This window comes from Amphibalanus amphitrite, unplaced genomic scaffold, assembly GCF_019059575.1.
Source record: "Amphibalanus amphitrite isolate SeventyFive unplaced genomic scaffold, NRLGWU_Aamphi_draft 000220F_arrow, whole genome shotgun sequence".
NCBI lineage: Eukaryota > Metazoa > Arthropoda > Thecostraca > Balanomorpha > Balanidae > Amphibalanus > Amphibalanus amphitrite.
This window is the reverse complement of record NW_024881715.1, coordinates 27375-39682: the sequence shown is the minus strand read 5'-3', so window position 1 is coordinate 39682 and position 12308 is coordinate 27375. Positions and strand designations below refer to the sequence as shown.

At 48.9% G+C, this 12308-nt stretch overlaps 1 protein-coding gene across 2 annotated transcripts in view; it reads left to right on the top strand.

Annotated features, from left to right (window-relative positions):
- Window positions 1–12308, top strand: part of LOC122385455 (catalase-like) — a 37796-nt gene that overhangs the window by 21300 nt on the left and 4188 nt on the right. For both annotated transcript variants that reach the window (XM_043373748.1, XM_043373749.1), the window contains exon 3: window positions 10797–10971. In XM_043373748.1, the coding sequence (XP_043229683.1) occupies window positions 10797–10971 (175 nt within the window). The remainder of the gene's footprint in view (window positions 1–10796; window positions 10972–12308) is intronic.

Sequence of the window (12308 nt, the reverse complement as noted above, 5' to 3'; positions counted from 1 at the left end):
TCAACCATATCCTTGTGTTATACGAGTAATTCGAATCAACTGGCATGTGATAAGTCATGGCTCGTGGCTTCGGCGTGCATGGGACACGTCCGTTCAGAATCAGCATGCATGTCAAATATTTGATAATATTGAAGGGATACAGTTGGCTCTCATGTTGTCCTTGATGCTTCTTATGTATTTTTGATGTTGTTTGTCTGTCTGTCAAACCTTTTGCAAGTTGGCGTGCTGTCGGTAGAATGCCGTGACCCGACGTCGGTGGGCGTGCCGTTTTCCCCGCTGGCCCTGGCACGGAGAGCCTTTCACTGCACTGCCACCGTCGCTGGTGCCTCGGCTGCCTCCTGGCTTGCTGGTCAGATAATGCCACGTCATCGTAGAACGGTGTCTCTCCCATGGCATTCAGCCTGGGCCACCAGGGGATGATCAGGGACTGGGAGCTGCTTGACCGGGGACGACGTTAACCGGTGAAAGGGAGAGACACCGGTGTGCGCCTGAGGCGGTGAGGGGTCAGCTCAGGTCGCTGCAAATCAGCAGAGAAAAGGCTACAGCAGATGGCAAATGGACTGGGCTGTTGAGAATCAACTACGGCGCTATGAACTTTCAAAGGAGGTGTGAATTGCCGCGGAAGCCGAGAAGTGCGCACTGTTCTTAGCTCCATTCATGCTGCGCAACAGTTCAGTTTGTGTTTTAATTGCGGTACTGCATGCTGTCCAGCGTGTGACTGTGGAGTGTGGGTGTTACGTAAAACAGGAAAGCCATGAGAATACAGCCGGGGGCTAAATAAGAAAACCACGGCTCCCAGGTGCAGTCCGTGGTTTGTGGTTGACGCGAAAAGTGGGCAATTAACCGTTAATCTGTTTTGTCATTATTGCAACTTGCGAAATGACATGTATCTAACTAAGTTAGTTACTTTCAGGCGTGGTACCAACTTGTGGTTTATTTGCCACGCGGAGAATGTTGAAATGCAATGCATTGTCTAACTTAATATTTTGCCAGCTCTTGTTGAGTGCTAACGATGAGCATAGTTTCGTTACTTCAATGCAATGGTCATAAGCTAATGACTTTTACCTAAGTGGAAATATAGTGACGTAAACAATGAATGACAATAACCATATATTAAGTGGTAATAGGTAATTTACTTCCTCCATGGCACGAGAAACCATATGCCTAGTTATTTTACACCTTACATTCCATTTCACGCCTACTGTGTCATAAAACCTTCCATAGACCCTTTATGACCGCAAACCTCCCGTACTGTGCCGCTCTTGCCGCTACAGCGCTGCATACCCGGTCCCATGGACGGAGCGCCGCGTTGCAGAGCTGTTGCATGGCGTCGTTGCAGTCACAGCAGTCTGCCAAGGTCACGGAGCGGGAGCTTTCGCGGCCACCGGGTTGGTGACCGCGAGAGGGAGGGAGGAAGAGAGAGGGGAGAGGGAGGGGGAGGGGTGCTGCGCTGCACGGGGGCCCGTCGAGAGGTGCACCAATGGAACCATTTTGTTACGACGACAGGATCATGAATCCAGAGAGTTGCACTTCAGTTGAGGTCTCTCCGTCTGTTCCGTTCTCTGCTTTCACAGTCGGTGATGCCACAGTGACCATTTATTCACCGATTTGTCGCCTCTGCACCACACTACTTCACTTGAAGCCCATCAGCTGACCCGATTCAAACTCTGCTGACTGCTGCGGCACTGGGGCACGGGTCATGGTCACCCACCTTAGTGGTTTGGGGCCCGCCCTGACCTGACCTGGCGACGTGACATAGCGATTGAGTGGGATCCGACGAGCCTTGTAATGGTTTTGAGAAGTGACTCGCGCTTCTCAGTTAATACCGCGAGTAGTGTCGCGCTGTGCTGTGTCACGTGATACAATGAGCATTGAGCAAGACTGTCGCATGGGCTTCACTCCACCTCGCCCCACGGCCAGGGGCCAAGGGTGCCCCTGGGGTGTAGGCAAAGTAGAGAGGTAAACATAGGGTAGCCTGGGGCAAGACGCCCCAGATAATTTGTTTTGCTACATAACTTTTGTCCCACATGACCTGGAAGGCTAAATTTGTGCTCAATGCGTTCTTTGGACATTTTACTTAAAATTCCATCCCTCAGATTATTTCACTTATGATCGGACTCCCATGGCTAGGAAATGATTTGTGAAGCAACTGCAAATGGGGCGTTTTGCCCCAGCCCCAGGGCAAAACGCCCCACGGCCTGGGGCAAGAAGCCCCATAATCTAGATTAAATATAAAACATGGTTGTTGGCTAAATCTTACATGAGAGGTCCGTTAGACCTCTGTAGGCACGGCACTGAAGTTGCCACATTCCATCCTATCAGGTGTTCAGCTATGACGCTATTGTATGAGCAGCCTTTTCACCTGCCTCAAAAGGCCAAATAATAAGTAATTGCAATGCAAATGTTAACAAAATACTTCCTTTGCCATCCAGTTGTCGAGAAAAATACATATAAGTGCATAGAAACTTACTGTTTGCCAGCTACCGAACATTAGGAAGTGGGTAGTCCGAACAACACATGAGGTAAAACGCCCCATGGGGCTTTTTGCCTGCAACCTACTGGGGCGTTTTACCCCATCACGTAGTTCGTTCAGAGAACAACGCCTTGCGCTCCAGCAAGACATAATTTAACACGAACCGACCCGGCATTATAAGCGTTAAACAATAGTTGTTCAAAATACATTAAAGTCGCTAGCCTGATATGGACCATCAAAGAACGCTATGATGCATAATCAGACAACAAAACTTAAAAATCACTCCAAAAACACATTTTTGGCTATATCTCCCTAAAGAGTTATCACAATTTCTTTCCAGTCAGTTCATATAATGATCACATAGGGCACGTTTTATAGAAGAGAGGATGTTTCCCCAGTGTGTCGGAATATTGCAGCAGAATAGTTGCGGCATTTGTTGACATGGTTTTACATAGCCTTGGTTGACACGGAGGATTCAATAAACGTCACGTGCTGAGACATGGTGCCGAAACCACGTGGGACCTGGATTTGAACGTGGATTTGGATTTCTAGTGGATTTTGAATTTGAATTTTGATCAGCCGTGACTTGGAATATTGACCGCTTGTGATAAAAGCGTTGGAACATGGCCCAGTACGCGCCGCCGGAGAGATTTGACTTTGACCCTAAAGGCTGGTTCAGATGGAGAAAAATGTATATGACATTCAGACTCCTCACAAAACTGGAAAATGAAACAGGAGCTATTCAGGTGGCCTCCCTGAAGTACTGTATGGGCCCGGAAGCTGAAGATATTATGGCGACCTTCAACCTGAGTGCGGAAAGTGAACAGGATTTTGACACTGTGATTGGAAAATTTGATGACTATTTCCAGCCCCGTAAAAACGTTCTGAGGCTGCGAAAACAATTCTCAAAACGAGTTCAAGCATCAGGTGAGTCTGTGGAAGAGTTCTCACGTGCTTTGCATGTCCTGGCAGCCGATTGTGAGTTTGCTGGGTCCAAAGAGGAGCGCGTTCGTGATCAGTTCATTCTCGGCGTAGCGAGCTCTGACCTGTCGGAAAAGCTCGAACTCCTTCACCTCACCAAAAGTGATGTCACTCTTGCGACTGTCCTGGACTATGCTAGAAACTACTCTGATGTGAGGCAAGGACGGGCAGCTGAAGCCGCAGTCAATGCTGTGAGGGGGTCACAAGCCCAAGGGCAGAAAAATGATGGCCAAAAGTACCCCCAGTGCAAGTTCTGCAAATTCAGCCATGACAAGGGACGCTGTCCAGCGTATGGGAAGCGCTGTAACAAGTGTGGCATGCTCAATCACTTTGCACGAGCCTGTTTAACCCCACAGCCACAGCAGCAGGAGACGAGAGGGTCACGGAACCCACAGCGTGGAAGAGGCCAGCAGAGCAGCAGAGGACGCAGGATCAGAGAAGTGATTGAAGAAGATGCAGATGTTGGAGAAGAGAACACTGGCATATTCCTGGGAGAGGTCATGGAAAAGCCAGGTGAGGCTTGGATGACTTACCTCGAGATGTGTGGAACTGTCATTCCATTCAAGGTTGACTCAGGTGCTGATGTGAGTCTGATCAGCAAAGAAACGTTCGATAAGATGGTCTCCAAGCCCAGTCTGAAGGCCCCGGAGAAGAAGCTGATGACGCCAGCTGGAAGACTGGAAGTGATCGGTGTCTTCCAAGCTGAAGCACGCAGCAAATCACAGAACACAACTGTCCTGATGGATGTGTATGTGCTTCCAGACACCCCTCGAGGCTGTGGAAATCTGCTGAGCCGTTCCGCAGCCCAGACGCTCCGTCTGATTCAGTTTGTTGGAGCAGTGGAAGATGAAAGCCTGTTTGGCTTCGGGACATGGAACACCGACTCAGTGTCATTCAAGATGAAGGAAGACGCAGTGCCATATGCAGTGAGCGCTGCCAGACGGGTGCCCATCCCACTGATGGAAGCTGTGAAAAAGTCTCTGACGGAAATGGAGGAAAAGGGAGTGATCTCTAAAGTAACTGAACCCACGGACTGGTGTGCACCCATGGTGCCAGTGATAAAACCGCAAAGAGAAGAGGGTACAGGCGAAAAGAAGGTCAGGATCTGCGTCAATTACAAGCGACTGAACCAGAGCGTCAAGAGAGAAAAGTTCTCGCTACCCACGTTTGAGGAGCTCACAGGGAAGCTGGCTGGAGCCAGAATCTTCTCGAAGCTCGACGCAGCATCGGGATTCTACCAGATCCCACTGAACGAGAGTGCGCAAGCATGTACGGCCTTCATCACGCCTTTCGGCAGATACAAGTACCACAGGCTGCCGATGGGAATCACGCTCGCCCCCGAAATCTACCAGCGCAAGATGACCGAACTTCTGACAGGGCTGGAGGGCGTCATATGCTCGATGGACGACGTCCTCGTCTTCGGAAGGGACGAGAAGGAACACGACCAAAGACTCAAAGCGATGCTAGAACGGATCAAAGCGAGCGGACTGAAGCTCAACAAGGAGAAATGCAGCTTCCAGAAACAAGAAGTAACCTTCCTGGGACACGTGATCACTGGCCAGGGTATCAAGGTCAGTCCGGCGAAGGTTGAAGCTGTGCTGAAGTTGAACCCGCCGACGGACGTCGCAGAACTGAGGAAGGTCCTGGGTATGATAACGTACCTGACGAGATTCATGCCGAACGCCCAAGCTGTCCTGCAGCCGCTGAATGCACTGCTGAAGTCTGATGCCGCGTGGACATGGGATGCGGCACAAGAAGACGCTTTCAAGAAAGCCAAGAAGATGCTGGCACCGCTGCGGTGCCAGAGACTACTGATGAGGTTCGCCAGGTATGCCCCTACCGCTGTCTATGTTCCAGGTCGGAAGCTGGTAGTGGCAGACCTCCTGTCGCGCCATCCGCTGCAAGGCCCGCCTGGAGGAGTGGCGGACGAACTGCAGCGTGACGTCGATGCTCACGTCAACTACGTGGCGTCCCACCTGCCAGCGTCTGGAGATATGCTTCAGCTGATCCAGACGAAGCAGCAGGAAGACCCCGAGATCAAGCAAGTGATCTACTACACTCTACATGGGTGGCCAGAAAACCTCGCGGAACTGCAGGATCTCTCGCCGTATTACGAGGTGAGAGGCCATCTCAGTGTCCTGGGCGTGTCTCTTCTGATGTTCGATGGCAGAATAGTGATTCCAGAGTCGTTGAGAGCCCAAATGCTGCAACGGATCCATGATGACGGGCACACGAGTCTCTCAAAGTCCCGCGAGCGAGCGCACGCCTCGGTGTGGTGGCCTCGCTTGAGTCCTGACCTCAAGAGTTGGATAGAATCATGTAGATTCTGTCAAACGAACCGTCGAGCCCAGCACGCAGAACCCATGGTCTCCAGGGGACTGCCAGAGCGTCCGTGGATGAAGATAGGCGCGGATCTCTGTCAATATGGCTCACAGATGTATCTGATCGTCGTGGATTATTTCAGCCGGTGGATAGAGATTGAACACCTCAGAAGTACCACCAGCGCGCAGGTGATCAACCACATGAAGTCGCTGTTCGCCAGATGGGGCATCCCCGAGGAAGTACGGTCAGACGGTGGACCTCAATTCACTAGTGCCGAGTTTGCTGACTTCGCGCGGCACTACGGGTTCCTCCACACTCTGTCTGACCCGTACTGCCCCCAGGGAAACGGCGCGGCTGAGCGAGGCGTCCAGACGGCGAAGAGAATCATGGCTCAGCCAGACCCGTATCTCGCGCTTCTGACGTACCGGTCAACGCCGCTCGACGTCACAGGATGCACGCCGTCCCAGCTGATCATGGGCCGCCAGCTTCGATCGCGACTACCGACGACTAAGGCCCATCTCGCGCCACGCTGGCCAGACATGGCTCACATCGCTCGCCGGGCGGACGAAGCCAAGCGCAAGAGCACTGCTGACTTCAACAGGAGGCATGGAGTCAGGCCGCTGCCTGCTCTTCGGCCCGGTGATGTCGTCCTCACCCGCCTACCAGGAGAGCGCTGCTGGACCGATCCCCAGCAGATCATCGGTCGAGCCGGTGAGCGGACGTATCATGTGCGTAACCGCCGACACCTGCAGCCAGTCGACGTTCCGTACGTGCCGGACACCCGCCGACCGCTCGCCCATAACGGAGACGGTCACATGACTCAGACTCCAGCGGCCACAGGGGGAACGGAAGACGAGCGGCCGCAGACCCCGCGGATCCAGAGGTCGCCCGAGCAGCCGTCGCCGCGGGCCACAAAGCCAGCTCCGCCCCCGTCGCGTCAGCCCGCGCGCCCAATCCTGACACGATCGGGACGCGCCTCGGTGGCCCCCACGCGTTTGGATCTGTAGAGGGCCGCTGTGTTGTGCCGATGTTTAGTTCAGAGCCGGTGTCGTTTGCGTAGAAAGATGTGTCTCAGTAAAAAGGGGGAGATGTGTCGGAATATTGCAGCAGAATAGTTGCGGCATTTGTTGACATGGTTTTACATAGCCTTGGTTGACACGGAGGATTCAATAAACGTCACGTGCTGAGACACCCAGAACCTTGCCAGTTCCGAAAAACATCGGTGAGGCGTTTTACCTCGGCGGGGCGACTTGCCCCGGTCTACCCTACGCCGACAAATTAGGAGAGAAGTGAGGATAACTTCAAAGCTTTAGTGCGATATTTTACGGTTGTAGATAAAATAGTAGATAATCATGAGAAATTCATTTTTATGGAAGTTATCCTCAATTGTTAATCATTGAGATATAATAGCCTTTGCTCGTATTAAGTTCCGAATGGTAAATGAAATGCAAAATTCTTTGAAAAATACCTATATTTCGTCCATTTCGTCCATGGTGACCCTGAAGAAGTCCCATGGACGAAATATAGGTATTTTTCAAAGAATTTTGCGTTTCATTTACCATTCGGAACTTAATATGAGCAAAGGCTATTATATCTCAATGATAACTTTTTTCCTTCTAACAATGCTCAGCGCACCACTCCACCAAATATGTTCAATTGTTAAAGGGACCATCCACTGAACTCTATAATGTGGAATGCGCATCGGCCGCCAAATGGTGTCCAACGGTGTCGCCATGTTGCGCAGACCAGAAAGCGGCCGCCGCCTGTGCTGGGGAATAGGGAATTCGGGACCTCGATTTACGTTTGCTGTCGCTGCATCCGTTACGCTCAAGCTATGTGGACACGGAACCCGGCATCTTACGCAGAATTGAGTGGAGAACAAGATGAAATCCTAAAAAATTATCAGCGATAAGGAACTAATACGTTAAACCCTTATAAGTCAATGGGGAAATATGAAAATTGTAATTTTGGCGCCGAGAATGATCTGAAACTATCTCAAGCATATAAAATCATGATTTCATGCACTCTTTGCAAGGTTCTATGCTTCATATTTGCATTGTTGCCCTTGCGTGACGTCATTTGTGACGTCACAAGGGTCACCATTTTTCTTCAATAACTCCCGATCAAATTGAGCTAGAGAGTTGGGAAAGCCACCAATGGACTCAGGAAGACCTGCCGAATCGAATGATATGCGACATGACCTCTTTCGACCAACTTCGTGACCTGGGGGTGCTGACCTGACCTTGACCTGAGGTCAACACCCTAAGTTGACCTGACCCGAACAAAAAGTATATCACTCGATGCGCCTGAGCTAGCTGAACACGATGATGCCAAAATCGCGGCTCTACGGCCATTTTTGGCGAAGTTATTTACCAAAAACCGAACCCGTGCCTTAGATCACTTGACCTGACCTCAGAGGTCACCGGTTGACCTGAGACCCTTACAGCGGGTTCCTACCAGTCACTCTGCATTATACTTTGCCGCATACGACCACTTTACCGCTTAATTCTAGTTTAATTAGCGGTGCATTAGCGAGGTGGGTTCAATCAACCTCCTCGGCCGGGGCAAATGTAGGTTAGGCGAGTAAATTTGAGGAATTCTGAAGATACGATCGTGTTCCCCACTCAATTCTGCGTAAGATGCCGGTTTCCGTATCTACGTAACTTGAACGTAACGGATACGGCGGCCGCAAACGTAAATCGAGGTCCCGAATTCCCTATTCCTCAACACAGGCGGCAGCCGGTTTCTGGTCTGCGCAATATGGCCGCCACCGTTAGACACTACGGCCAATAGGGTTGAAGCGGCATTGCTCCCCTGTGGGACCATCCCACCTTCAAAAAAGTTAATGAATTGGCATGAAAGTGATGTCGCTCGGTTCAGAAAGAGCAAAAACGAATATCTACCAAATTTCATCGAAAAATATTCACCGGTTTTCAAGATATTAGACTTTTACTTTTGTTTACTTTTTGGGATCTCCGCTGTTCCTAGCGACTTTATTTGAAAGTGCGGCATTTGTTGCGCGCAAAGCAGCATATACCACCGCGTGCTACAAAACGTTTTAGTCAAACATTTAACGGACGTTCGAAAGCCTGATGACGTCATCAGATTCCCGTAATGGTTAAGAGATAGGGACCACGCTGGTCCCACCCTGCAAGTAAAGGGAAGAAATTTCTTGAACACCATAAAGCTGCGGGGGTTGCGACCAGGATAAATGGTGGTTTCTGAGCCTGGCCGCAAACTTGGCTATCTCAACTCAAAACTAATGTTAAGGTGGGAGGGTCCCTTTAACCAATAGATAAATGCGTGTCTTATGATATTCGATTTGGCCGAATTTTACCTTGCATTGATTTATATGGTAAATAAACCGCAACTCAATTATCTTTCTCGTAAGTTCTGTAAAGACATAGTCTTTTCAAAGCGAACAGCTTTGACTATTGACAACAAGTGACAAGCATACACCAGTTCAGTCCTGCAGTGAATGTGGGTGCGTGCTTGCGCGAGCGCGCCGAGCAGGCGTTCAACTTACCTCTCATTTGTCTCTGCACACCACAAATCGGGTTGAGAATGTAGTCAAGGCGCAAGGAAACTCCCGAAGAGCTATATGTATGAATCTTCCTTGTCGTTTTCCTGGTTGAGTCACCTTTGTCCGTACACAAACCCCATATTTAGGGCTGCATATGTCGGTATTGTCGTGCTCGTCAATTGTTGGTCTTGAAACCCGGGCGTATTTATAGCTATGTAAGTAGCAAGCGTAGTTATTAATTACGTATAATTGCCCTTGATTTGTTTTTTCCTAACACATTTTTTTGCGGCTGTGAAAGTAGGCAATGTTATTTTAGTTTGTATTTGTTCATATTCGACATTGAAATTCAACATATTTTACATATACGCCAACATCGAAATTGAACGTGTACCCATAAAGAAAATTGGAACGGGGCCGACAGCTACTGATCTTTGAATTGTGCAGTGATGTGTACCTTTATATAATCGTAAACATTTAACAAGAATAAGGAGGATCAAACTGCATGATCAGTTTGCTGTTCCAGATGCACAAACGTCTAGCATTGACGAAATTATAATTGTTGTTGTAAACGAAAAACTGCACGTTTCATGCAGGCTTCACATTTTGCGCTTACAACGAAAGAGGATGTAAGTACACTTTGCATCACCTGAATTAACAGCATATATCCACACGATGTACGGTATAGGTAGATATATCGGTCTCGTTCGGGATGCTAGGCCTTATCCGACAGTCCGCTGGAAAAGCGAGGCACGCGTGGTCGGCCGGACGGTTGCCCCCCCCCCCCCGTTTGCGGTCGGAATTCCCTATCTTCCGATCACGCCGTGGGTGACGTCACTCTGACGTCAGAAGAGCAGGAACTGCAGCACTGGAGTCAGTCACAGACCTTCCGTCAGCTGACGGCTGAGGCGAGCGATGGCTGTCTAACGTATTGTTGCTAAGCCGTGCTCTGATTATAAAAAAAAACACTAGAAAACTGTCTTATATGCGGGAAGATAGTAAAATAAACCAGAGAAAGTAATCTCGATATTCAACTCATCATGACTGATCTTCATCATTCGATCATCTCACCCTATTTATCGATTATGCTATAAGTGTGACGCACAACCGCAATACTCACTGGTATTCTGACTTGCAAAAACGACGGCGGGAATAACCCCCATTCAGCCTTGCTAGCATGGCTGTCTACATTAGCATGGCTTCGCCTTCAACCGAGTTCAACTGCGTAGGAATACTCAATTCGCACGTGTCTTAAGTGATGCCACGCTCCATAGGAATTAGGAATGTATGCTGTTATGCAATGCGTTTCTTATTGCGTCGACCTGCCAGGCTGTCAGCCAATGTTTAGTGTTTACCCTCGCTGCCTGCGGTGCACATGCCACAAGTGACATACGACTCGAGTGCCTCCGCTCGACATTTCCGCTGCAAACAAACTAACAAATAAACAAACAAACAGACGTGGACCCTCTGGCTGACCTGCTCCTCTGCCGTCTCTTGCAGGAGGGCAGCACAATCATCACCACGGGCCACGGCCAGCCGGTGGGAAAGAAGACCGCCTCGGTCAGTATCGGTCAGCGTGGACCGCTTCTGCTGCAGGATGTGGCCTTCATCGACGAGATGGCGCACTTTGACCGCGAGCGAATCCCCGAGCGAGTGGTGCACGCCAAGGGGGCAGGTGAGCGCGATGGGGGTGGTCGGGGAACAATTAAAATTTTGTTAAAATTTTACAAAATTTAAAATTTGTTGTTATTAGATAATTTGCAAGGGAATATTAATATTGTTTCTTTATACCTACTTCTGCCTATACAAAGTCCTTACTTCAATAAAAGGAGCGAAAGTAAAATCTTTTAGTCATCGAATCAGAAGCATAGCCCAAAAATGTAGTAAATGATCTCTTGTCTACAAAATTTTGAGGCAGAGAAGATACTTGATCTAGACAAACATCATCAAATTTACCGCGAAAGACGTAGTACAGAAAGTTCCGGTATTGTTTCGAAGCGTAAATGTGTAAAGTGTCGAAGTGGTTAAGTTTTGTCTCAGACTCGTTGGCGCGACGCCAATGTGTGAAGTGTGCTGTTTGCCTATAGCCAACAAACCTGACTGACAAATGAGTTTGCCGACACTTTCAATCGATTGACTGTGTTGGCTGAGACCTTGAATGTATGTACTTGCACTGTCCACTTGTTAACCCGCGCCCAGATGGGGTCTGCCGAGCAACGCGGTCTGATGGGGGGGGGGGGGGCCATTTTGGCCCCCCCTCAGATCTCGAGAACCACGCAACATAGCGACAAGCGGTAAACGGTGTTGGATAGCCCCAACGGGGAACTACCTTGTGACCCAATTTCATTGACCTCGGTCAAATCGATGACGTCACAGGTCAGGTCAAAGGTCGAATTTTCACCGTTTACAGGCATTTAAAAAAATGCGTTGTAAAATCGTGTAAAATGCATTTCATTGAAAATCATCGATGGGGAAATGTTCTTCAAACACATATTTTGCTATTCGAGGTCACTGATACCAGGTCAGGTCACAGAGGTCAGGTCACTGGGGGGTCACAATATGAAAGTGTCGTGTGATACATGTTTTATGGTCCATTTTACATGACAAATGCGATTATGTGGGTCAGACAGACTTTAGGGCCAGCTTAGGTCACGTTTTGGTCAAGGTCAGGTCAAGGTCAGGTCAAGGTCAGGTCAAATTAGGTCAAATTTCAAAGTTGATATTTTTGCATAAAATGGGTATCGATTCGATGCAGCTCGTCACGGGGAGTTCAATGGTGGTCTCCGTTTTGCGCTACGAGGTCTAGAATTGCTAAAAATTGAGTTCAAAAATTTGACGTCATCAATTTTTAACAGTTTTTTCGCTATAACTTAGCCAAAAAAAGAGGTATCGATCTAAAATTTGGTATGTATATCGAAGAGCGCAGGGTCTATCACATATATTCCGGTTTTTTCGAAATTCGAAAATTTTTTGGAAATTTTTTGAGTTTTTCTAAAAAAATCAATTTTTTTT